The sequence below is a fragment of the Pristiophorus japonicus genome, chromosome 10 (assembly GCF_044704955.1).
Source record: "Pristiophorus japonicus isolate sPriJap1 chromosome 10, sPriJap1.hap1, whole genome shotgun sequence".
Classification (NCBI taxonomy): Eukaryota; Metazoa; Chordata; class Chondrichthyes; family Pristiophoridae; genus Pristiophorus; species Pristiophorus japonicus.
Window position 1 is genome coordinate 198387773 of NC_091986.1, and position 25380 is coordinate 198413152.

A 25380-nucleotide genomic window follows, 5' to 3' on the forward strand; every position below is an offset into this window, starting at 1 on the left:
TTGGAAAACAACATGTGTTTGAGTGTTCACTGGGGCTACGTAAGCATTCTTAATATTTATTACCTCATCAGGAAACTGCCGTGGCAATGGTGTTCTCTTATCGAGAGCCACAGCAACCCTCAAGGCCGTGCAGTATCTTCTAAACCAAGCCCACTTGTGCGTCTCAGCACAACAAGGCAGAGTATCAAGCTCTAAATCACATGCCAGAGCGACTAAAACCTGCAAAACAAAGAACTGTTTAAGTAAAGGTTTCTCTACAGTTCTGTCTTTAGACAAAAGTTGGACATCAGGTGAGGAAAGGTTTATGCTCAGCCGAGCGATTCTGCACAAATAATCTGCCAAAAATTCGCTCTTGAAATGACGCATGAAGAACGGGCACAAGAGCAAGGTGTCAGAGAGCTGCATTCACCCATAGAATTATAAATTGGCATAAAAAATAATATTGTCACAGTTTGTGCACTAAAAGTATCTTAACAGAAATAATTCTGTGGCAAGATTTCTTTATACAATTTATTTCCATGAAGGAAACATCAATCAAATGATAACCGGATCATAATTTGGATCCTGACCAATATTTACCCTCATCCAACATCACTAAAAGAGATTATCTGGTCATCATCAAATTGCTGTTTGTGGGATCTTGCTGTGTGCAAATTGGCTGGCACATTCCTACATTAAACAATGACGACACTTCAAAAGAATTTTATTGGCTATAAAGCACGTTGGGACATCCTGAGGTCATGAAGGTGCTTTACAAGTGCAAGTTCTTTCTAATTGGTTCTTAAGAGTGCATTAAATTGACCCAGGGAGGTCCCTCGGACAAAATCTATTGCATGGAGATAGTAGAATGTTACACTTCAACAGTCAACTCAACTCTACCTTTTGTTCAAACGATTTATCTGTATAAATACAATACTGTGTGACAATTAATTTGTCTTGAAGTACTAACCCCAGATCTAAGCTGCTCCTGTAAACCCATAGGAATGTCTAGTGAAGGAATTATGGGGGTGACCTGCAGAGTATTAAACTAACAATAAATGGTTTCCGTCTACTGCACCAATAGAAGATACTTTTGGTTTGTTAAAAAACAGCACCCTCTTCATGGAAATACATTTTGCAGACCCTTACTCCTTTGCAGGTTCACAATTTGATACCAACCGTCTCAAAATCTATCACTCTGTCAGCCTGGTTAATACTATTAGGATAACTTCACATTGTAAACAGTTTGACTGCCTGTGGTGAGATTCAAAACTGCTGCCATAGCAGATGGCAGGGTCGGGAGAGAAGAGAGGCAGCCCCATGCAAGAAAGAATCAAAAGGGGGAAATTAGTTTGATGCACTCTCAAAAATCGGGTTACAGAGCAGAATTAGTGCAGAATCGGAAGCTTGCTTATTTGTCATAATTTGGGTACATTTGAGAGAAGAACCTGGGAGGGGGACATTTTTAAAAAGGGGAAAGAAAAACAGTATTTGCATGCCAATATGCTATTATATGTGCTCTATTCAAAAAGGGTGGATCACACATTGTGGCTAAAAGGCAGCAAATCCAATGTTTATACTTGATCATTTAAATTGCATATTAATCATTTTCAGTTTGTATCAAAAAGTGCAACAATATTTTGCAGCAGGAATCGTGTACCACTGAAATCATGCCTTCTCTAAAATACTTTATTAAACAACAGGCACGTTATTCCATAGGTCTGCTTTCAAGCTGAAGATAATGGATAGCGATCAGGAGTGGAAACCCGAGCTGGATTTTCTTCCTCCTTAGCCTCGGGGTGCTGCGGCTAATTGCAACACCTCCCAGTCAACGTTACCCCAAAAGCTGCCTGGGTGCGCATCAATCGGGAGCTCCCGCGCAGGCCGCTTACCAGCTGTTCCGCTGGAAAAGGTACTGCGCATATGCAGTAAATTTAAAGGGTCCACGCACCAAAACTAAAAATTACAGGGTACATTGCTCCCAGTGCTGCAAGCTGAGATCAGCTAACTCAGCACACACCAAGAGTCAAACTCAAGACCTTCTGGTTGTGCCTTTGTCTACCAGGCCGATAGGGGAGATCCTGTGTGAAAAGGTTAGGAAAATACTCACACTTAAATCTAAACTTCCAGCTTCTCCAATTGCAAGTGTTTAATTACATACGCAGAAACAATTACCTTGAAGAATGGGCTGTGAAGGAGCTGCTTTCCCCCTCTTACTATAGGATCTTCATATTCATACTGGCGCTGTAAAGCTTCTGGAAGACCTTTGACTAATGCAGCCAGAGCAGTCCCAGTAAAGCTCTAAAGAAAGAAACTCTCAAAAGGTGAGCAAATTATAGTGGATATTTTAAAAAGCCAGCAATGAGCAAATATTATTTAATATACACTCTTAAATGGGTTGTCGCCATACCAGAGATCGTGACTCTCCATCACTGTCACCAAGAAGCCTATTGATGTTTATAGTCTGACCAAACTCAGTTGTCAAAAGTTTGCGCAGTCTCTGCAAGGCCCACATCCTGTGACTGGCAGCTTTTATATAAAGTAAAAAGATTGTTAATACATCATAGGCTTCATAATGGCCAATGAATAAACAGTTTCTGGACTTCTTCACCGTTTAATACGTACCAAGCGCACTTAGCTGAGCACAAGCTGCCAAAGAGGCAGCTAAACGGGGCACAATACTTCTGTTTGATGCAAAGCTTAATCGGAAATCCAACAGGCAGGTAACTAAATCCATTGAAGGGCATGACAAAATGCAACGATCGGACAGAAGATCTTTAGGACCTGGTTCAAATGTTAAAAAGGTAACTATGATTACAGCAAAAAAAAAGATCGCAATACAAAACTTGACAAATCAATTCCAATGGATGTTTGTTTATTCTTAGGAAACATTTAATATTACAAATTTACAGAAATCAATTTCTATTTTCATTCCGCTTACATGGTGAAACAAATCCATATTCTGAAAGCTGTACCACAGAATAACTGGATTCACAGAGTGATGCAACAAAGAGATAGAAGGTTCCTCATCTCAACTATGACACTAGGAACAAGCACCAAATAATTCCCAAATAGGAGATAGAGAGGATTAAAAGTAAAATAAAATCAATCATCTGACAAATGGACTTCTCCCCATCTGATCTTTCTTCTTGTGCTTCGACCGAGAGATAGTGCATTCCTAGTCTGTTTTTTGAGCTAAAGGGTGGTAACGTGGTGTATATCAAGCAAGAAAGGGAGCCAAAAAGGGAAAATATAGAAATGTTGCACAGGTGATTCTGTGCTGAAAGAATTTTAAAACACCCAATGTTGAACTCTGAAAGGGAGTCAATCAGTAGTGGATAACAATTCTGCAGAATACTAAACAATGTAAAAATCCACAGACATGGAGGACAAAACAGGCATCTAATCACAGCAGGTTTCATACAGCGACTAAATAGGGAAAATAACAGGCAGTATTCAATTTGAGGGGTTCCGACAGCAACATGAACTGCAATATAGCTGAACATTTGGACCCCTTAAAATGTACCACTGTCTTTCAATTACTGTAAAAGCACTCTGGGAACAGACACTCTGAGCCCAGAATCAGCAGGCTGTGGATTCCAAGTCACGACTTAAGCACATAACGAAGGCTGAAACAGAGAGTGCCCTGTTGTTGGAAGTGTTATCCTTTAATGAGATGTTAAACTAAATTCCCATCTGCCTGTTCTGGTGGTAAAGGTCATATGGCATAGTTTGTAAAAGAGCAAGGAGTTAATGTCATGTCATGGCCTGACATTCCTATGAACAAAATCACTGAAACTGATTAAGTGAGTATTCGTGTCATTGCTTTCTGTAGGATCTTGGTGTATGCTAAATCAGTGGTTCTCAAACTTTTTTGGTTGTAGGACCCCTTTTCAAATAGATGAGGAAAGATGGGAGGAGGCTCGAGTGGAGCATAAACGTTGGCATGGAGTGGCTGGGCTGAATGGCCTGTTACTGTGCCGTATATTCTATGTAATCTCGCTGTTAGTGCTGATTGGCTTCTTTATCCATGTACTTTATAATACAAAAATACACAAGCATACGTTACCTGCAGCAGGCATTATGGGATACACTGTAAATCGCCACCCCCAGCCATTCACAGAACCATCACTGGTAAACTTCCACTTCAGCTCATCGCCCGGAATTCTCAGCTCACTGGACCAATCAGACCACTCTCGACCTGTGACAGCAATTGCACAACTAACTAAGTATGGCACATAATCTGTCGCAGCACAACACCCAGCAACTTTCTGGTTTTAACCAATAAGGGAATTAAGGGTTATGGGGACCGGGCGGGTAAGTGGAGCTGAGTCCACAGCCAGATCACCATGATCTTTTTGAATGGCGGAGCAGGCTCGAGGGGCTAGATGGCCTACTCCTGTTCCTAATTCTTATGTTCTTATGTTCTGTGCCTACTGTGTGATTTGCAGCCTCGAGTGTCAAAATTTTGCAGATAGTTGTAGAGCCAGTGGAAATACCATTTCAGAGTGGACTGAAGGGATAACAAATCACCAAGTTTATAAAAAAAATCTGCTGCCACAGATCTCGGAGGTTGCATTTTTATTCCTCCAAACATTTATACTGCATTTTGGCCTATTTTTTCTCTTTCGCATTTACAAACTGCCCTGAAGGTATAAATTTGAGTATGGCAGCAAAGGAGAGTAGAATTTGTGTCACTCTAAAATCCTAAATTGCTGGAGGAAGGACTCTAAGTAGGCCAAGTATAGATTACAGAATAATCCATTAGTCATGTTTTGATGGTAGTTCAGGGGGGATTTTTAATTTTAAACGAAGCATGATTAAGAGGTGAAAATCAAACCACTGCTGCATCTTGTTAGCTGCAATCGTTGTTTCTGCGAATAATAACAGTTTCGAAATGAGTTGCATGGATTATAGTTTTACTTCTTAACTGCGATTCTGAAATACACCTGCCATCAGTTAAATTTGTTTATTTATTTCATGAAAAAATTAGCCTGAATGCACCACACCATTGAAGTAGGAGGAGCCTGCTGCATGGAAAGCAGCAGTAAAACAATTAATTGGTCCGTATTCTGCCAAGAATTGGTGCATACGAGAGAGAGAGAGAGAAATTAAAGGGACAAAAAGAGAGGCAATAAACACTGTAGAGGGAAGGGAGAATAACAACTTGTATTTATATAGCCCCTTTACTGAACAAATTACAACATGCTGCAGTGCAGAGGGACCTGGGGTCCTTGTGCATGAATCCCAAAAAGTTAGTTTGCAGGTGCAGCAGGTAATCAGGAAGGCGAATGGAATGTTGGCCTTCATTGCGAGAGGGATGGAGTACAAAAGCAGGGAGGTCCTGCTGCAACTGTATAGGGTATTGGTGAGGCCGCACCTGGAGTACTGCATGCAGTTTTGGTCACCTTACTTAAGGAAGGATATACTAGCTTTGGAGGGGGTACAGAGACGATTCACTAGGCTGATTCTGGAGATGAGGGGGTTACCTTATGATGATAGATTGAGTAGACTGGGTCTTTACTCTTTGGAGTTCAGAATGATGAGGGGTGATCTTATAGAAACATTTAAAATAATGAAAGGGATAGACAAGATAGAGGCAGAGAGGTTGTTTCCACTGGTCGGGGAGACTAGAACTAGGGGGCACAGCCTCAAAATACGGGGGAGACAATTTAAAACCGAGTGGAGAAGGAATTTCTTCTCCCAGAGGGTTGTGAATCTGTGGAATTCTCTGCCCAAGGAAGCAGTTGAGGCTAGCTCATTGAATGTATTCAAATCACAGATGGATAGATTTTTAACCAATAAGGGAATTAAGGGTTACGGGGAGCGGGCGGGTAAGTGGAGCTGAGTCCACGGCCAGATCAGCCATGATCTTGTTGAATGGCGGAGCAGGCTCGAGGGGCTAGATGGCCTACTCCTGTTCCTAATTCTTATGTTCTTATGTTCAAAGGGACTTCACAAAGCCAGTCAAAAATATCGATGCTGAACTAAAGAACAAGGTATTAGAAGGATGACCAAAAGGTTGGTCAATGAAGTGGGTTTTATGGAAGGTCTTAAAAGGAGAGGGAGGTGACCGCATTTCGGGTGGAAGTTCTAGAACATGGGGCCTAGATGGCCAAAGGTACAGCCGCTAATGGTATAGCAAAGTGAGGGAGCGTTGGGGGAGAGGGGAAAGAGATCAGAGTTAAAGGAGCAAATTATTCGGGGTTGGTTGGTGGAGGTTGCAGGGGTGGAAGAGGTTACAGAGATAGGGAGTGACGAGGCCATGAGGCAATTTAAACATGCAGATTAGAATTTTAAATTTGAGGCATTGTAGGATCGGGCGAGGACAGACGATGGGCAAGTGGAACATGGTGAGGAATAGAAGATGGGCAGTCAATGATGGGGGCCCAGCTTGAAGAGCATTCCAATAGCTTAAAGCGACACAGTTCCAACATGTCAGCTACCTGCAGAGTGCTCACAGTGATTAAAATAAAAAAGATTAACAAATACACATTAACAAATGATAGCTAGAATGAGTGAGAAATGTCCGGCAGGGATTAAAAGTCATGAGCGATTGCTCCAAAAATGAACGGCAACAATATCCCCAATACAATACAATATATTTTCTGGGGCATTGGTTTGAATTAAGAACAGGAATTAAAAACAAAACTTGAAAATGTAATTAAATAAATACATTAGAGATGGCAGGACAGGCGCTGTGTTTCTGCTGTTGCATGTGGGAGATGGTTGACCCTATTGAGGTCCACAGCGACCACATCTGCAGCAAGTGTCTGCAGCTCAAGGAACTTCGGCTCAGTGTTGATGAGCTGGAGTCCGAGCTGCAGACACTGCGACACATCAAGGAGGGGGAAGAGCTACCTGGACGCTGTGTTCCAGGAGGTTAGATTAATTCATTCAAATTTGGTCCGTGGTCAGGGACAGAAGGGTGTGACTACGAGTGAGGAAGGTATGGGGACCCAGAATGTAGTGATGGAGGAGCCTCACCCTTGCGCTTGTCAAACAGGTTTGAGGCTCTTACTCCGTGTGGACGAGAGCAGGGACTGCAGGGAGGATGAGCAAACTGACCACAGCACCATGGAACAGGGGGGCATTCAAGTGGGGGGGGGGGGGGGGGGAGTAAAAAGAAACATTGTAGTGGTACGGGACAGTATCATTAGGGAGATAGATACTGTTCTCTGCAGCCGAGAACGTGAGTCCCGAAGGCTCTGTTGCCTGCCCAGTGCCAGGGTTAAGGACATCTCCTCAGGGCTGAAGAGGAATTTGGAGTGAGAGGGGGAAGATCCAGTTGTCGTGGTCCATCTAGGTACCAATTACATAGGCAGGACAAAGAAAGAGGTTCTGCTGAAGGAGTATGAGCAGCTCGGGAACAAATTAAAAAGCAGAACCACAAAGGTAATAATCTGTGGATTACTACCTGAGCCACGAGCAAATTTGCATAGAGTAAATAAGATCAGAGAGTTAAACATGTGGCTCAAAGACTGGTGTGGGAGAAATGGGTTTTGGTTCATGGAACACTGGCACCTGTACTGGGGTAAGAGGGAACTGTTCATTGTGATGGACTCCACTTAGATCGTGCTGGGACTAGGGTCCTGGCAAATCAAATAACTAGGGCTGTAGAGAGGACTTTAAACTAAATAGTCGGGGGGGAGGGTTGAACTGAGCGAAAATTTTAAAAAGTCAAATAAGGAGAAGGCAATAGAGTAGGGTAGCACTGGGGGAAATGAAAACCAGAGCGTGACAGGAAGGGACAGATTGTATAAACATAAAAGTGAATCAGAAAGTGGGGTCAAAGCAAGAAAAAAAGGGTAAAAAAAAACAAATTTAAAAGCTCTTTATCTGAATGCACACAGCAATCGTAACAAAATAATAAGTTGACGGCACAAATAGATACAAATGGGTATGATCTGATAGCCATTACAGAGACGTGGTTGCAAGGTGACCAGGACTGGGAACTAAATATTCAGAGGTATTTGACAATTCAGAAGGACAGACAGAAAGGAAAAGGAGCTGGGGTAGCACTGTTAATAAAGGATGTGATCAGTGCTTTAGTGAGAAATGATATTGGCTCAGAAGATCAAGATGTTGAATCAGTTTGGGTGGAGATAAGGAATAATAAGGGGAAAAAGTCGCCGGTGGGCGTAGACTATAGGCCCCCTAACAGTAACTACACTGTTGGACGGAGTATAAATCAAGAAATAATGAAGGCTTGTGAAAAAAAAGAACGGCAAAAATCATGGCCGATTTTAACTTTCATATTGATTGGACAAATCAAATTGGGTAGCTTTGAGGAAGAGTTCGTACAAGTGTATTTGGGATAGTTTCCTTGAACAGTACGTTGCGGAACCAACCAGGGAGCAGGCTATCTTAGATATGGTACTATGAGACAGGATTAAAAAACGATCTCCGACTAAAGGATCCTCTAGGAATGAGTGACCATAACGTGGCTGAATTTCAAATTCAGTTGGAGGCTGAGAAAGTTGGATCTCTAACCAGTGTCCTAAGCATAAATAAAGGACATTCTGAAAAGGGAGGGTGAACAGCCAGTTGTCGTGGTGCGGTCCTACGAGACGAATTTAGGGAGCTAGGAGTTAAATTAAAAAGTAGGACCTCAAAAGTAGTAATCTCAGGATTGCTACCAGTGCCACGTGCTAGTCAGAGTAGGAATCGGAAGATAGCTCAGATGAATACGTGGCTTGAGCAGTGGTGCAGAAGGGAGGGATTCAAATTCCTGGGACATTGGAACCGGTTTTGGGGGAGGTGGGACCAGTACAAACCGGACGGTCTGCACCTGGGCAGGACCGGAACCAAAGTCCCAGGGTGAGTGTTTGCTAATGCTGTTGGGGAGGAGTTAAACTAATATGGCAGGGAGATGGGAATCTATGCAGGGAGAGAGAGAGAAATAAAGTGGAGTCAGAAGCAAAAGATAGAAAGGAGAATAGTAAAAGTGGAGGGCAGAGAAACACAAGGCAAAAAACAAAAAGGGCCACATTACAGCAAAATTCTAAAGGGGCAAAGTGTGTTAAAAAGACAAGTTTGAAGGCTCTGTGCCTCAATGGACGAATTAACTGCGCAGATAGCAGTTAATGGATATGATGTGATTAGCATCACGGAGACATGGCTCCAGGGTGACCAAGGGTGGGAACTCAACAGCCAAGGGTATTCAGCATTTAGGAAGGATAGACAGAAAGGAAAAGGAGGCGGGGTGGCATTGCTGGTTAAAGAGGAAATTAATGCAATTGTAAGGAAGGACATTAGCTTGGATGATGTGGAATCGGTATGGGTGGAGCTACGGAATACCAAAGGGCAGAAAACGCTAGTGGGAGTTGTGTACCGGCCATCAAATAGTAGTAGTGAGGTTGGGGACAGCATCAAACAAGAAATAAGGAATGTGTGCAATAAAGGTACAGCAGTAATCATGGGCGACTTTAATCTACATATTGATTGGGCTAACCTAACTGGTAGCAATGCAGTGGAGGATTTCCTGCAATGTATTAGGGATGGTTTTCTAGACCAATATGTCGAGGAACCAATCAGAGAGCTGGCCATCCTAGACTGGGTGATGTGTAATGAGAAAGGACTAATTACCAATCTTGTTGTGCGAGGCCTCTTGGGGAAGAGTGACCATAACATGGTAGAATTCTTTATTAAGATGGAGAGTGACACAGTTAATTCAGAAACTAGGGTCCTGAACTTAAGGAAAGGTAACTTTGATGGTATGAGGCACAAATTGGCTAGATTAGACTGGCAAATGATATTTAAAGGGTTGACAGTGGATAGGCAATGGCAAAACTTTAAAGATCATATGGCTGAACTTCAACAATTGTACATCCCTGTCTGGAGTAAAAATAAAACGGGGAAGGTGGTCAACCATGGCTAACAAGGGAAATTAAGGATAGTGTTAAATCCAAGGAAGAGGCATATAAATTAGCCAGTAAAAGCAGCAAACCTGAGAACTGGGAGAAATTTAGAATTCAGCAGAGGAGGACAAAGGGTTTAATTAAGAGGGGGAAATTAGAGTACGAGAGGAAGCTTGCCGGGAGCATAAAAACTGACTGCAAAAGCTTCTATAGATATGTGAAGAGAAAAAGATTCGTGAAGAAAAACGTAGGTCCCTTGCAGTCGGATTCGGGTGAATTTATAATGGGTAACAAAGAAATGGCAGACCAACTGAACAAATACTTTGGTTCTGTCTTCACAAAGGAACACACAAATAACCTTCCGGATGTACTAGGGGACCGAGGATCAAGTGAGAAGGAGGAACTGAAGGATAGCCTTATTAGGCGGGAAATTGTGTTATGGAAATTGATGGGATTGAAGGCCGATAAATCCCCGGGGTCTGATAGTCTGCATCCCAGAGTACTTAAGGAAGTGGCCCTAGAAATAGTGGATGCATTGGTGATCAGTTTCCAACAGTCCATCGACTCTGGATCAGTTCCTATGGACTGGAGGGTAGCTAATGTAACACCACTTTTTAAAAAAGGAGGGAGAGAGAAAACGGGTAATTAGCCTGACATCAGTAGTGGGGAAAATGTTGGAATCAATCATTTAGGATGAAATAGCAGCGCATTTGGAAAGCAGTGACAGGATTGGTCCAAGTCAGTGTGGATTTATGAAAGGGAAATCATGCTTGACAAATCTTATAGAATTTTTTTGAGGATGTAACTAGTAGAGTGGATGTGGTGTATTTGGACTTTCAAAAGGCTTTTGACAAGGTCCCACACAAGAGAGTGGTGTGCAAAATCAAAGCACATGGTATTGGGAGTAATGTACTGACGTGGATAGAGAACTGGTTGGCAGACAGGAAGCAGAGAGTCGGGATTAACGGGTCCTTTTCAGAATGGCAGGCAGTGACTAGTGGAGTGCCGCAGGGCTCAGTGCTGGGACCCCAGCTCTTTACAATATACATTAATGATTTAGATGATGGAATTGAGTGTAATATCTCCAAGTTTTCAGATGACACTATACTGGGTGGCGGTGTGAGCGGTGAGGAGGACGCTAAGAGGCTGCAGGGTGACTTGGACAGGTTAGGCAAGTGGGAAAATACATGGCAGATGCAGTATAATGTGGATAAATGTGAGGTTATCCACTTTGGGGACAAAAACACGAAGGCAGATTATCTGAATGGCGGCAGATTAGGAAAAGGAGAGGTGCAGCGAGACCTGGGTGTCATGATTCATCAGTCATTGAAAGTTGGCATGCAGGTACAGCAGGCGGTGAAGAAGACAAATGCTATGTTGGCCTTTATAGCTAGGGGATTTGAGTATAGGAGCAGGGAAGTCTTACTGCAGTTGTACAGGACCTTGGTGAGGCCTCACATGGAATATTGTGTTCAGTTTTGGTCTCCTAATCTGAGGAAGGACATTCTTGCTATTGAGGGAGTGCAGCGAAGGTTCACCAGACTGATTCCAGGGATGGCTGGACTGACATATGAGGAGAGACTGAATCAACTGGGCCTTTATACACTGGAGTTTAGAAGAATGAGAGGGGATCTCATAGAAACATATAAGATTCTGACGGGACTGGACAGGTTAGATGCGGGTAAAATGTTCCCGATGTTGGGGAAGTCCAGAACCAGGGGACACAATCTTAGTATAAGGGACTGGCCATTTAGGACTGAGAGGAGGAGAAACTTCTTCACTCAGAGTTATAAACCTGTGGAATTCCCTGCCGCAGAGAGTTGTTGATGCCAGTTCATTGCATATATTCAAGAGGAAGTTAGATATGACCCTTATGGCTGAAGGGATCAAGGGGTATGGAGAGAAAGCAGGAAAGGGGTACTGAAGGAATGATCAGCCATGATCTCATTGAATGGTGGTGCAGGCTCGAAGGGCCGAATGGCCTACTCCTGCACCTATTTTCTATGTTTCAGAAGTATGAAGGCAGAGTTGGCTAAAATGGACTGGGAAAATAGATTAAAGAGTGGGACGGTTGATGAGCAGTGGCACACATTTAAGGAGATATTTCATAACTCGCAACAAAAATATATCCCAGTGAGAAGGAAGGGCTATAAGAGAAGGGATAACCATCCGTGGCTAACTAAGGAAATAAGGGATGGTATCAAATTGAAAACAAGGGCATACAATGTGGCCAAGACTAGTGGGAAACTTTTAAAAGCTAGCAAAGAATGACTAAAAATATAATAAAGAGAAGGAAGATAGTTTATGAAATAAATAGCACGAAATATAAAAACAGATGATAAGAGTTTCTACAGGTACATATAAAGGAAAAGAATGGCTAAAGTAAACATTGGTCCCCTAGACGATGAGACTGGGGAATTAATAATAGAGAACAGGGAAATGGCAGAACTTTGAATATTTTGTATTGGTCTTCCCAGTAGAAGACACTAAAAACATCCCAATAGGGGATAATCAAGTGGCTGTAAGGAGGGAGGGACTTAATACAATCACTATCACTAAAGAAGTAGTACACAGTAAAATAATGGGACTAAAGGTGGACAAATCCCCTGGACCTGATGGCTTGCATCCTAGGGTCCTAAAAGAAGTGGCTGCAGAGATAGTGGATGCATTGGTTGTAATCTACCAAAATTCCCTGGAGGTCCCAGCGGATTGGAAAACCACAAATGTAACACCCATATTTTAAAAAGTGAGTATGCAGGTACAGCAAGTAATCAGGAAGGCAAATAGAATGTTGGCCTTTATTGCAAGGGGGATAGAGTATAAAAGCAGAGAAGCCCTGCTATAACTACACTGGTGAGGAGTACTGCGTGCAGTTTTGGTCTCCTTATTTAAGGAAGGATATACTTGCATTGCAGGCTGTTCAGAGAAGATTCATTCAGTTGATTCCGGAGATGAAGGGCTTGGCTTACGAAGATAGGTTGAGACTATACTCATTGGAGTTCAGAAGAATAAGAGGTGATCTTATAAGATAATGAGGGGGCTCGATAAGGTGGATGCAGAGAGGATATTTCAACTCATAGGGGAAACTAAAACTAGGGGGCATAGTCTCAGAATAAGGGGCCACCCATTTAAAACAGAGATGAGGAGGAATTTCTTCTCTGAGGGTTGTAAATCTGTGGAATTATCTGCCCCAGGGAGCTGTGGAGGCTGGGTCATTGAATATATTTAAGGCAGAGATAGAGATTTTTGAGCGATAAGGGAATAAAGGGTTATGGGGAGCAGGCAGGGTAGTGGAGTTGAGCCCAAGCAGATCAGCCATGATCTTATTAAATGGCGGAGCAGGCTCGAGTGGTCAAATGGCGTACTCCTGTTCCCATTTCTTGTGTTCTTGTGTTCCATGGCTACTGCAACGGGCAAGTGGGGGGGGGGGGGGGGGAAATAATTTCAATCTAATCAGTCTGACGGGAAACTGATGTGATTGGATTGAATCAGACACCCATTTTACACCCCAGACGATTTTACTTTCCATTGACTTCAAACCAAACGGGGTGCAAAACAGGTGGCCTATCATATCTCATTAGATTCCCACCGGACTGCCAGGTTATGTAACAATCACCCTAGGGTATAAATGGTGTCAAAGGCATGCATTAGGGTTTCAGCATCAGATGGGCTGAGGTAGGAGTGGAGGCAGGTAATATTATGGAAATAGAAGTAAATTCGAAAAGAAAGATAGAAACAATGACCTTTGAAAGGCTGGGCAAGCTAGAAACATATAAGAACATAAGAATTAGGAACAGGAGTAGGCCATCGAGCCCCTCGAGCCTGCTCCGCCATTCCACAAGATCATGGCTGATCTGGCCGTGGACTCAGCTCCACTTACCCGCCCGCTCCCCATAACCCTCAATTCCCTTATTGGTTAAAAATCTATCTATCTGCGACTTGAATACATTCAATGAGCTAGCCTCAACTGCTTCCTTGGGCAGAGAATTCCACAGATTCACAACCCTCTGGGAGAAGATATTCCTTCTCAACTCGGTTTTAAATTGGCTCCTCCGTATTTTGAGGCTGTGCCCCCTAGTTCTAGTCTCCCCGACCAGTGGAAACAACCTCTCTGCCTCTATCTTGTCTATCCCTTTCATTATTTTAAATGTTTCTATAAGATCACCCCTCATCCTTCTGAACTCCAACGAGTAAAGACCCAGTCTACTCAATCTATCATCATAAGGTAACCCTCTCATCTCCGGAATCAGCCTAGTGAATCGTCTCTGTACCCCCTCCAAAGTCAGTATATCCTTCCTTAAGTAAGGTGACCAAAACTGCACGCAGTACTCCAGGTACGGCCTCACCAATACCCTATACAGTTGCAGAAGGACCTCCCTGCTTTTGTACTCCATCCCTCTCGCAATGAAGGCCAACATTCCATTCGCCTTCCTGATTACCTGCTGCACATGCAAACTAACTTTTTGGGATTCATGCACAAGGATCTCCAGGTCCCTCTGCACCGCAGCATGTTGTAATTTCTCTCCATTCAAATAATATTCCCTTTTACTGATCTTTTTTCCCCCAAGGTGGATGACCTCACACTTTCCGACATTGTATTCCATCTTCGAAACCTTAGCCCATTCGCTTAACCTATCTAAATCTCTTTGCAGCCTCTCTGTATCCTCTACACAACCCGCTTTCCCACTAATCTTTGTGTCATCTGCAAATTTTGTTACACTACACTCTGTCCTCTCTTCCAGGTCATCTATGTATATTGTAAACAGTTGTGGTCCCAGCACCGATCCCTGTGGCACACCACTAATCACCGATTTCCAACCTGAAAAGGACCCATTTATCCCGACTCTCTGCTTTCTGTTAGCCAGCCAATTCTCTATTCATGCTAATAAATTTCCACTGACTCCACGTACCTTTATCTTCTGCAGTAACCTTTTGTGTGGCACCTTATCGAATGCCTTTTGAAAATCTAAATACACCACATCCATCGGTACACCTCTATCCACCATGCTCGTTATATCCTCAAATAATTCCAGTAAATTAGTTAAACATGATTTCCCCTTCATGAATCCATGTTGCGTCTGCTTGATTGCACTATTCCTATCTAGATGTCCCGCTATTTCTTCCTTAATGATAGTTTCAAGCATTTTCCCCACTACAGATGTTAAACTAACCGGCCTATAGTTACCTGCCTTTTGTCTGCCCCCTTTTTTAAACAGAGGCGTTACATTAGCTGCTTTCCAATCCACTGGTACCTCCCCAGAGTCCAGAGAATTTTGGTAGATTATAACGAATGCATCTGCTATAACTTCCGCCATATCTTTTAACACCCTGGGATGCATTTCATCAGGACCAGGGGACTTGTCTACCTTGAGTCCCATTAGCCTGTCCAGCACTACCCCCCTAGTGATAGTGATTGTCTCAAGGTCCTCCCTTCCCACATTCCTGTGACCAGCAATTTCTGGCATGGTTTCTGTGTCTTCCACGGTGAAGACCGAAGCAAAATTATTGTTTAAGGTCTCAGCCATTTCCACATTTCCCATTATTAAATCCCCCTTCTCATCTTCTAAGGGACCAACATTTACTTTAGTCACTCTTTTTCGTTTTATATATCGGTAAAAGCTTTTACTATCTGTTTTTATGTTTTGCGCAAGTTTACCTTCGTAATCTATCTTCCCTTTCTTTATTGCTTTTTTAGACATTCTTTACTGTTGCTTAAAATTTTCCCAATCCTCTAGTTTCCCATTAACCTTCGCCACCTTATACGCATTGGTCTTTGATTTGATACTTTCCTTTATTTCCTTGATTATCCACGGCTGGTTATCCCTTCTCTTGCTGCCCTTCTTTTTCACTGGAATATATTTTTGTTGCGCACTATGAAAGAGCTCCTTAAAAGTCCTCCACTGTTCCTCAATTGTGCCACCGTTTAGTCTGTGTTCACAGTCCACTTTAGCTAACTCTGCCCTCATCCCACTGTAGTCCCCTTTGTTTAAGCATAGTACGCTCGTTTGAGACACTACTTCCTCACCCTCAATCTGTATTACAAATTCAACCATACTGTGATCACTCATTCCAAGAGGATCTTTTACTTGGAGATCGTTTATTATTCCTGTCTCATTACACAGGACCAGATCTAAGATAGCTTGCCCCCTTGTAGGTTCTGTAACATACTGTTCTAAGAAACAATCCCGTATGCATTCTATGAATTCCTCCTCCAGGCTACCCCGTGCGATTTGATTTGACCAATCGATATGTAGGTTAAAATCTCCCATGATTACTGCCGTTCCTTTTTCACATGCCTCCATTATTCCCTTGATTATTGCCCGCCCCACCGAGAAGTTATTATTTGGGGGCCTATAAACTACGCCCACCAGTGACTTTTTCCCCTTACTATCTCTAATCTCCACCCACAATGATTCAACATTTTGTTCATTAGAGCCAATATCGTCTCTCACAACTGCCCTGATAGCATCCTCTATTAACAGGGCTACCCCACCTCCTTTCCCTTCTTGTCTATCTTTCCGAATCGTCAGATACCCCTGTATGTTTAATTCCCAGTCTTGGCCCCCTGCAACCACGTTTCTGTAATGGCCACCAAATCATACCCATTTGTAATGATTTGTGCCGTCAACTCATTTACTTTATTTCGAATGCTGCGTGCGTTTAGGTAGAGTGTTTTAATACTAGTTTTTAAACCATGATTTTTAGTTTTGATCCCTCCTGCAGCCCCTTTACATTCAGTGGCCCTTTTTGTTTTTTGCCTTGGGTTTCTCTGCCCTCCACTTTTACTCATCTCCTTTCTGTCTTTTGCTTTTGTCTCCTTTTTGTTTCCCTGTCTCCCTGCATTGGTTCCCTTCCCCTGCCATATTAGTTTAACTCCTCCCCAACAGCACTAGCAAACACTCCCCCTAGGACATTGGTTCCCGTCCTGATTTTATATGAATCAATAGAAAATCACAATCAATAAGCTGGATTTCATTCAGTGCATGGTTAGTGATTTTCTATACAAAATCTGTTCAGTAACCAGTTTATCTGTGTTCTGTCGTGCTTTCAGATTGTCATTCCTTAGCTGAATCTGTTTTGAATTTGCCATCAAGAGGAGCTGTTCCTTTACTTCGAAAGATCTAATAAAATTATAACGCATAGTGCTCCAGGTTGTTTCAGAAGGTACATGACCTGGACACTTCCAATGATGTTATGAGCTTCTAGTACACTGAATTTTGGAAGCAGTTCAAATATATTACTGGCAATGTGAAATCGATTTAGATAAATGGAAAAAGGAAAGTAGTTTTATCAATTTAACATTCCAGCCGTAAAGATTAAAAACATTTAATACTTGGAATCACGTGCGCGAGAACAGTTAGGTTGCACAAAAGTTGTTACCTGATCGAACAGACACGATCCTGTTGGCACCATCCATTATGGTCAATGGGTCGTGGCGACGCTCCGTGGAACACTGCCGATCAAACTCTACTCTCAGACCTTCAGCACCTAAGAAACATCCAAAACCAACCCCCCCCCAAAAAAAGTTATCTGCTTGCACATCTCAGCTTTCCTTCCACAGGTTATTGATTCCAAATACAAAAAGGTGCCAAAGAATATGAGCGACTGAGCATACCACATCAGTGCCTTTTCACACCAACGCACTTGCATGAGGTAGATACCTGGTATTTTCACTGTTCCACTGGTAGATGTGTCATCAGTGTACGGGTGACTGCTTTCCACTACCACTGGCTGAGGAGAATGGCGCCCACTTTGAGAATCTGAGGCCACATCTTCTAACTCAGTCACGCACAGCTCCAACAACATGTCAGCCACCTGCAGAGTGGAAATGGAGAAATCAAATGAACAAATACAGGATATGAAAGAAAAATAAAGTTTGGAATTAATGTGAAAAGTCCATCAGTGATTAGAAGTTATGAAAGTTTGCCTCAAAAATAAAAGGCAGCAATGACCCCACTACAATAATTAGAGAGTTTGAAGGCTTTTTATTTTAGCATATACATTCTTATTTTCACTGACATAATTTAGGTTAACAAAATGAAATACTAAAATGTTTTTCTTTTGAAAATTTAGGAAATCATAAGGCAAAATCAAAAATCTTAAGGCTCCAATAAACAAGACAGTAAATTAAGATATAGACTCATGTCAATGATTTCACCCCATTATGAGCTCCATATGAAGCCAAAAAAATGATAACACAAGTACAGTGATAACAGATGGTTTTCATCTTGCCAAAGTTACAGTCGATCTGATTGATCAAATTTGTAATTTTTAAACTTAACCTCAATTTGCTGATATAGCTTAGGTGTGTAATGATTAAATGATGTTATTAGTGTCAGCCAACCACTTGATGTTACTCATGAAATTTTAGACAGTGGGGCCGAAATTCAGGGTCTGTATAAGGCCCGTTTCCACTGTTTTGTGGCGGCCATGTGGTGGAATCGAGTGGCCGCCGTGTTGCAGTCTAATGGCCACCTGACCCAAATTCAGGTCGGGAATTTTACGGCCTGTCCCTACTTCCACCCGCTGCATGCTCGTCATCAGAACGCACACCGCCATTCTTCCGCACCTCCAGAATACTCTGACTCAAATTTAGTTTTAAAAATCGTTGCCCCGCCGCACGGTGCCCCCGACAGCTTTCTCTGTCGGTGCACCTTCTCCTGACTGTGTGCAGCCTGGCAGTGTAGCGGCCCTTCAAGGGGAGGGCGCACTGCTGTGCCCATGTTTTTATTTTTGCTGGCCGACTTCCTGATCGACCAAAAAAATATTGGTCACGGATTCGGCCGGGCTGCCAATAGGCAGCCTGGCACCCCCTCTTGGGTGACAGGCCACTGGCCCGGCTGAAACCCTCACTGGTGGCCCAGTGGCCGAAGCTAAAAAATGGCGGATTCTCTCCCCTTTAACGGAGGAGTGAGAGCGTGGTGACGCACACGCGCTGTGACGTCACCACCACTCCGCTGCTGAGTGACATCGGCAGAGACTAGCCCATCCCCGCTCTTCCCCATATCCCTGCCATTTTTTCTCCTTCAAGTATTTATGAAATTCGCTTTTGAAGGATACTGTTGAATCTGTATCCACCACCCAATCAGGTAGTGCATTCCAAATCCTAAAAGCTTTCCTCATGTCGCCTCTTTTCTTAATCTTTTTTACTACAACAATCTGTATTCTTTCTAAATTTGTTGGGATCACTGTTTTGATTTACTAACATACATTTATTACATTCCAAAGTCAGAATGAAATCGAGTGTCATTGATTTTCGATCCCGCCCCTCCTCCCGAGTAAGATCATTAGATAAATTCTTGGTCAATGCTCAGTCAGGGGGAAGGACATGCAGATATATAGAATGGTCACTGGGTAAAATTCTGGAGGACAGCGGTCACTCACGGAACTGTACCATATCATTAGTTGTTGCTTCAGGTGAGAAGCAAAGAGACAAAATCAGCAAAAAAGCCGGAGTAGAATTTAACAAAAATCACCCATCATTTCGACTCTTGTATCAGATGAAAAAAAGAGTTCAGTTTTCAGTTCTGGCTCCTATGCTTCAGCTAACCAGTTTGGATAGGGGAAGTGATGTACATGTCCTCATGGCTGCTTCCAACACATTACATAATAGGCTATCCAGGGCAGTCGCTGCTAAATAAGGTATATCTGGTATTGTTACTTCCCAAAAGGTGGAATGTGGCACCTCTTAATCTCTGTTGATTTGAAATTACTGTGTGCTATGCGTATGCAATTCTATGACTTTAACAAAGGCATTCACCTGCTTATTTTAAACAGTTTAACGCCTCCACTAAAACAACAAAGTAAAGTCATACGCTAATATCCCATACAGCAATTTTGAAGCTCGTGTTGAAAAGAAAGTGCTTTGCCTACTATGCTACTGAACCACATCTTTGTTTGCTGGTGTTGAAGTGTTTGTATTTACCTGTGGGTAGGCAGTACCCATGGCTGATAGCACAGCTGACAAGACATCTTTGCCTTTTTCACCAGCACGGCTTGACACGGCCAACTTCAACAAATCAACCATTACTCGAGTGTCGTCTGGTACAAGGAGACTTGTGAATTCATCCAGGTGTTGTGGTTCTGGTCCCGATGACTTAGCCTGGTTTTCTGAATCCTTTGAGAAAAAAATTATTATTTTAATGCAAAAGTTTAAATAAAATTAAGATTGTGTGCTTTCTTTAAAATATGAAAGAGAAGTGTTTAAAATATGTATTTATTTGCCTTTTAAATTTATATAGTACATACTCCATTCTGCAGATATGCTTTAATGTACACTTGGAAGTCTGATCGACAATCGGTATTTCAAGTTAAGTGCAATTGCTCTATCCACAGCTGTCCCACTTTCTTTGACCTCCCTCTAACAAAGCCTCAGTAGCAGGCAGCAAGGTCCACTTGTCTAACAAAATCTGGCAATTTCAATTTCTCTTGGCCACTGGCTACATGAGACCTGAGATACAGGGGTCAGCAGTGGAAGAACAATATAAGATAAGATGTGGCTTTCAAATAAGGGAGAAAACAAGGAAACCACCACTAATGCCCTGTAAAAAATATCAGAGCAGCCATTTCCCACTAAACTCCTTAAAAAAGTTGATTCTTATCCAAACCATTCAACCATTATTACCACTTACTATTCACTTGGTATGATCAACAAGACACACCAGCATGCTCCAGCACACCTTCCTTAGCAAATCATTTTAATTGCATTGCTATTGTATGGATTACCTCCTTTGTTTTGGTCATAGTCTCTGCTATGATGCTGGCAGCCCTAGGATCATCAGTTACAGGAATGAAAGGACGAGCAGAGGGAGCTGAGGTAGAGGGCGTTACTGCAGATGACGGTGTTACAGCTTCTTCCGAAGGCGCAACCTTCAAGACAAAAAAAAACATCTTTTAGAGATCGGAGGCTAGAAATTGTGTAGCGCCCCATTTGGGGTGATAACTTTTGCAGGAGCGCTAAAGCTTTGCCGGGCGCTACGAAAGTGAAGCTAATGCGAACTTCCGGTTTAGGAAGGAAGTGGACTGTGAAATCAAGAGCTACCGCTTCCCTCGGAGTGCTAAAGCTGGCAAGGAGGAGCGGTTGCGTTACAGCGCTGCACAATGTCCAGTGCAATGCTGCCGGCTCGGAGGGTCCTTCCCTCTCTTAGAGGGAAGGGCCAATGCTGCAGGCTCTGTATTAAATCGGTTTCCCTTCTCGCCGACGGCAGCCGTGATCTGCGACAATCAGCATCAAGCACTCTAACAGAGGGCAGGGCTGATCAATCATGGCTGAAGAAAAGTTAGGACAAATGCTCAGAGAGCTCCAGAAAAATTTTGCACGTACCTCAGAGGCGATCCCCTCGAATACCACTCCCCAAGCAGCCGGCCTACGTTACAACACCTCCTGCAGCTGCAGCAGTGTTGACGCCCGGTGATGCTGCAGGGGGTGGAACTGAAATTCACATCCAGGGCAGTACCGGGGCGCTGCGCACCGGATGGCGTCACGATCGCCAGGGCACAGGAGATCGTGGTGTTACGGGACACAGCCGCCACAAACCTCCATGGCAAGTTCTCGGGTGTCGGTACTCTCGCAGAGCCAGTAGTGCCCAGTTATCGCCCCCAGAGGCGCTAACGAGAGGCGCAAAGGAAGTCATTTTCTCCCCCCTAGTTCTTGAAAGTCTCAGAAAATTGTTAAAAGGTATTACATCTTAGCAGCCCACTGGATCTAGCAGTAGAGCATTAGACAGACAAGTAGAGGGGACAAATTTGAAGGACAGTCTCGATCAATTGTTCAAGCCGAGATGTCCTTTGTAAGGCTGAATTTCAGTTAATATCAGTGCAGGCCTCTGGATTACTAGTTCTGGTTTTTGTAATGTCCTATGCTGTGAATAAAGGGGGTAAACAGGTCTCTACTACTTTTGAGGAAGTAATTGATGTCCACTTTAGAAATGGTGTGGCTTAAGTTCTGGCAAAATGACCTTTTCCAGCCCCTCTCCCAAAAAGTAGGCTGGGGGCTGCGGGAGGAAAGGAAAAGCCAACAAGGAGTTAACTGACAGACACCAGTAATTGTGCAGTTAACTTCCTTTATAACATTTAGAACAAGATTCTGAGAGAGATTGACAGGGTAGATGCAGGAAGGTTGTTTCCTTTGGCTGGAAAGTCTAGAACTAGAGGATATAGTCTCAGGATAAAAGATTCGGCCATTTAAGACTGAGATGAGGAGGAATTTCTTCACTTAGAGGATTCTCAATCTTTAGAATTCTCTATCCCAAAGGGTTGTGGATGCTGAACATTTGAGTATATTCATGACTGAGATAGCTCTAGGGGAATCAAGGGATATGGAGATCGGGCGGGCAAGTGGATTTGAGGTAGAAGATCAGCCATGATCGTATTGAATGGCGGAGCAAGCTCGAAGGGCCGAATGGCCCACTCCGGCTCCTAATTCTTATGTTTAGGATTATGGCCAAATGCTAAATATAATTCTCCATTACTTTATTTTTAAACTCATCCAAACTGCCAAATACGTTTTACTATACATTTTTGTTTTTAAATGTTCATTTAGAGAATTCCATCCTGCAACGAACAATCATCCCAGACTTGAAGTTGTATTCTCACCTCCCCTCTCCTATCCTGCCAAGGATTTGGACTCAGTCGCTCTTCCCCGTCACTCGCCACTTCTGAAGCACCCTCACCAGCCGGGCTTGTGGCTGATGAGTCTGCTGGTGGCACAGGAGACGACGATGATGTGCATTCCACAGGTGCAATCATACTGGCTGGCATCAGGGCTCCTACCAAAGCATCCCTACAGGAAAAAAAAAATCAATATAAAAAAAGTGCGCGCAATTTTCCACCCTTTATAATTAAAGAATTGAAAATCATAGTCTGGCGAGTGCGGAATGTGAAAACCCCAGCCAATTAGACTAGCAAAAGTGGGAAAGGGTAAATATGTCAAAAACAAACGGTTATTGAAATAAGAGAAACCACCAATGTTGCAAATTTGAAAGGAGAAACTGCTGCAAAAGGGAAGCAAGTTGATCAACAAGATGGATAAATGCTGAGATACCGATGGTCGAACAGAGGGACAAGAGGATGCACAGGAGACCTGAACTGAAAGAACAAGGGGTATGCACTAGGACATAGGGCTTCAGGAGGTTACAGAGATAAGGTGGGGCAAGGCTGTTGAGGTACTTGTAAACAAGGATAAGGACTTCAAATTTAATACATGGGGAGGGGGTGGGGAAGTTGGAGAGTGAGAAGAAGTGGGTGAAGCCAGTGGTGGGCGGTTGGAACTTAATGGAGACAGGATGGGGGCAGCACTTGTGGATGAGTTGGAGTACATGTAGAATCAAATGTGGGAGGTTTGCAAGAAGAGCACTGGAGAAATTGAGCATGAAGTCACAAAAGCCTGAATAAGGGTCTCAGTGGCAGCGAGGATGTAGGTTAGGGTAGAGGTGGGTGATGTTTCAGAAATGCACGCAAGCAGTCTTGGTGTGCGATTGGATATTTTATAGCTCAGCACGATGTCAAACAGGAAATCAAGGTCATGCACCATCAGCTTCAGAATGAACATATAACCAGGGAGGAGGAGGGCACCTTTAAACATGTATGCCCAAGGTGATTATGTGGGTGGAAGGAGAAGCCAGAGATGTTCAGGCTACGTTGGGAAAGGATAGTCCCACAGAGATGGACAACAGAGGAAGCAGTGGAGTCAGATAGAGTGGCTGACCACAAATGTTTCAGAGGTTGAGGAGAGCAAAGAAAGGCTACTGCACCATGATCGCAGTCACAGAGGATGCGGTTGGTGACTGGCAATCTGAAAGAAAAAGGTGAATATTTCAGGTTGGACTCTTTATTGACTATTCTATTGAAGTGTCACGCCTGGCACACGGACCCATCTTTCACTTTCAGATGCTGACCGACTTGCTGCATGTTACTCACATTGGATCATTTTATTAGTTATTACGACGTAGAGAACTTGCTTCCTACCAAGGACTCTGAGAATGTTTTAACCAGAGTTTTATAATAGGACTGCTAGACAACATGTGATTGCAATGCATTTGATGTTGGAATGAATTCAAACTCTGAGATATTTACTTATCCAATAAATGACCAGAAATATTTACATGCATACTTCAGCTGAAAATGGCACAGGAGTACATACGCCAGAGATTTACTGATAACAGCCCAGCAACAAAGATCTTCAATATTACTGTGGTAGTATCAACATTCTTAAACATGGATGTCATAGCTGAGATTTATGAAGCCCTGGGGCCCATGAGGTCATTAGATTTCTGTTTGTCTCAGGCCAGTGATGCTGAAATCATTGAATAGCATTCACTATTACTACTGCTACATACCAACATGAATTGTGAACCTGTGGAATTCTCTACCACAGAAAGATGTTGAGGCCAGTTCGTTAGATATATTCAAAAGGGAGTTAGATGTGGCCCTTATGGCTAAAGGGATCAAAGGGTATGGAGAGAAAGCAGGAATGGGGTACTGAAGTTGCCTGATCAGCCATATCATATTGAATGGTGGTGCAGGTTCGAAGGGCTGAATGGCCTACTCCTGCACCTATTTTCTATGTTTCTATGAAACATTTTGTGCAACAAGCTGTATTTTCCTTTGGGCCAATGACATGCCCATCAGAAATTAGCACAGAAGGGTTGCCAGATTGTGGGGCTCACTAACATATTAAAAAAGTTTGAAACATACTATTTTAAAAAAGGTAGGAAGTTTGCCACCTGACTTAGCTGCATAACCAGGAATCTCTAGTAACTTATTTAAGGACCGAGAATCACTTACTTTAGCAGTAGCATTGATTTGTGAGCTCTTACCTAGAATACATGATCTGCAGAGCAGTCAGCACATGGGACAATGCCTGCTGCTTGGCATGGTTCCCATCCAAAGACAGTAGAATCTTCGCCAGAGAGGGACGATTGGGTTTTGAATTGCTTGAGCCACTAATTTTGTTGCTGATGGTGGTGGAGTCCATATCTGACTGAACGCCTACATAAAGTAAGTGAATGGAATTACAAATGACAGTATGCCACCAGGTTCTCTAAAACTAAAATTATTACTATAGATGAATAAAAAGGGGCGATTTAAACAGTTCAAGATCACAGGCACTTAATCAGGTATGTTCTTTTTAAAGAAAATAATTGCTAAATAAAACATGAAAGTGAATTTAAGAAATTGACTAATCGCAAAATACCCTAAATTTATATCACATGCATGGGATGGGACAGCAAGAGGTTAAGGGTGACTATTCAATGTCTAAACTGCCCTGCGCCCCGTTTGGGGCGAACAATTTGAATTAAGTGAAGATTTAGTGCCCAGCGAGATGGGCTGCTAAATCTTACTGAATTGGGCACTTAGAAAGAGAAAAAGTTGCGGGATGGTATCGGAGGCGGGAATGGCCTCCGCCGGACCTTTAGCGAGGCGGAAGCGGAGCACAACGCTCAACACAGCGCTGATAATGTCAGCACGCCACATCGCGCTGACGCGTCATAACGTCCCTCCTCTTCTTTTAAAGGGGAGGACCGCTGTGAACTCTGCATCC

The 25380-nt window shown here is 43.1% G+C and overlaps 1 protein-coding gene across 10 annotated transcripts in view; it reads right to left on the reverse strand.

The window, feature by feature from the left end:
- herc2 (HECT and RLD domain containing E3 ubiquitin protein ligase 2) overlaps positions 1-25380 on the reverse strand; it is a 286911-nt gene that overhangs the window by 52576 nt on the left and 208955 nt on the right. For all 10 annotated transcript variants that reach the window (XM_070892466.1, XM_070892467.1, XM_070892465.1 and 7 more), the window contains 11 exons: positions 24656-24827; positions 22434-22620; positions 20565-20708; positions 19765-19956; positions 17501-17654; positions 17220-17327; positions 4049-4180; positions 2605-2763; positions 2390-2508; positions 2155-2280; positions 64-219 (listed from right to left, as the gene is read on the reverse strand). In XM_070892466.1, the coding sequence (XP_070748567.1) occupies positions 64-219; positions 2155-2280; positions 2390-2508; positions 2605-2763; positions 4049-4180; positions 17220-17327; positions 17501-17654; positions 19765-19956; positions 20565-20708; positions 22434-22620; positions 24656-24827 (1649 nt within the window). The remainder of the gene's footprint in view (positions 1-63; positions 220-2154; positions 2281-2389; positions 2509-2604; positions 2764-4048; positions 4181-17219; positions 17328-17500; positions 17655-19764; positions 19957-20564; positions 20709-22433; positions 22621-24655; positions 24828-25380) is intronic.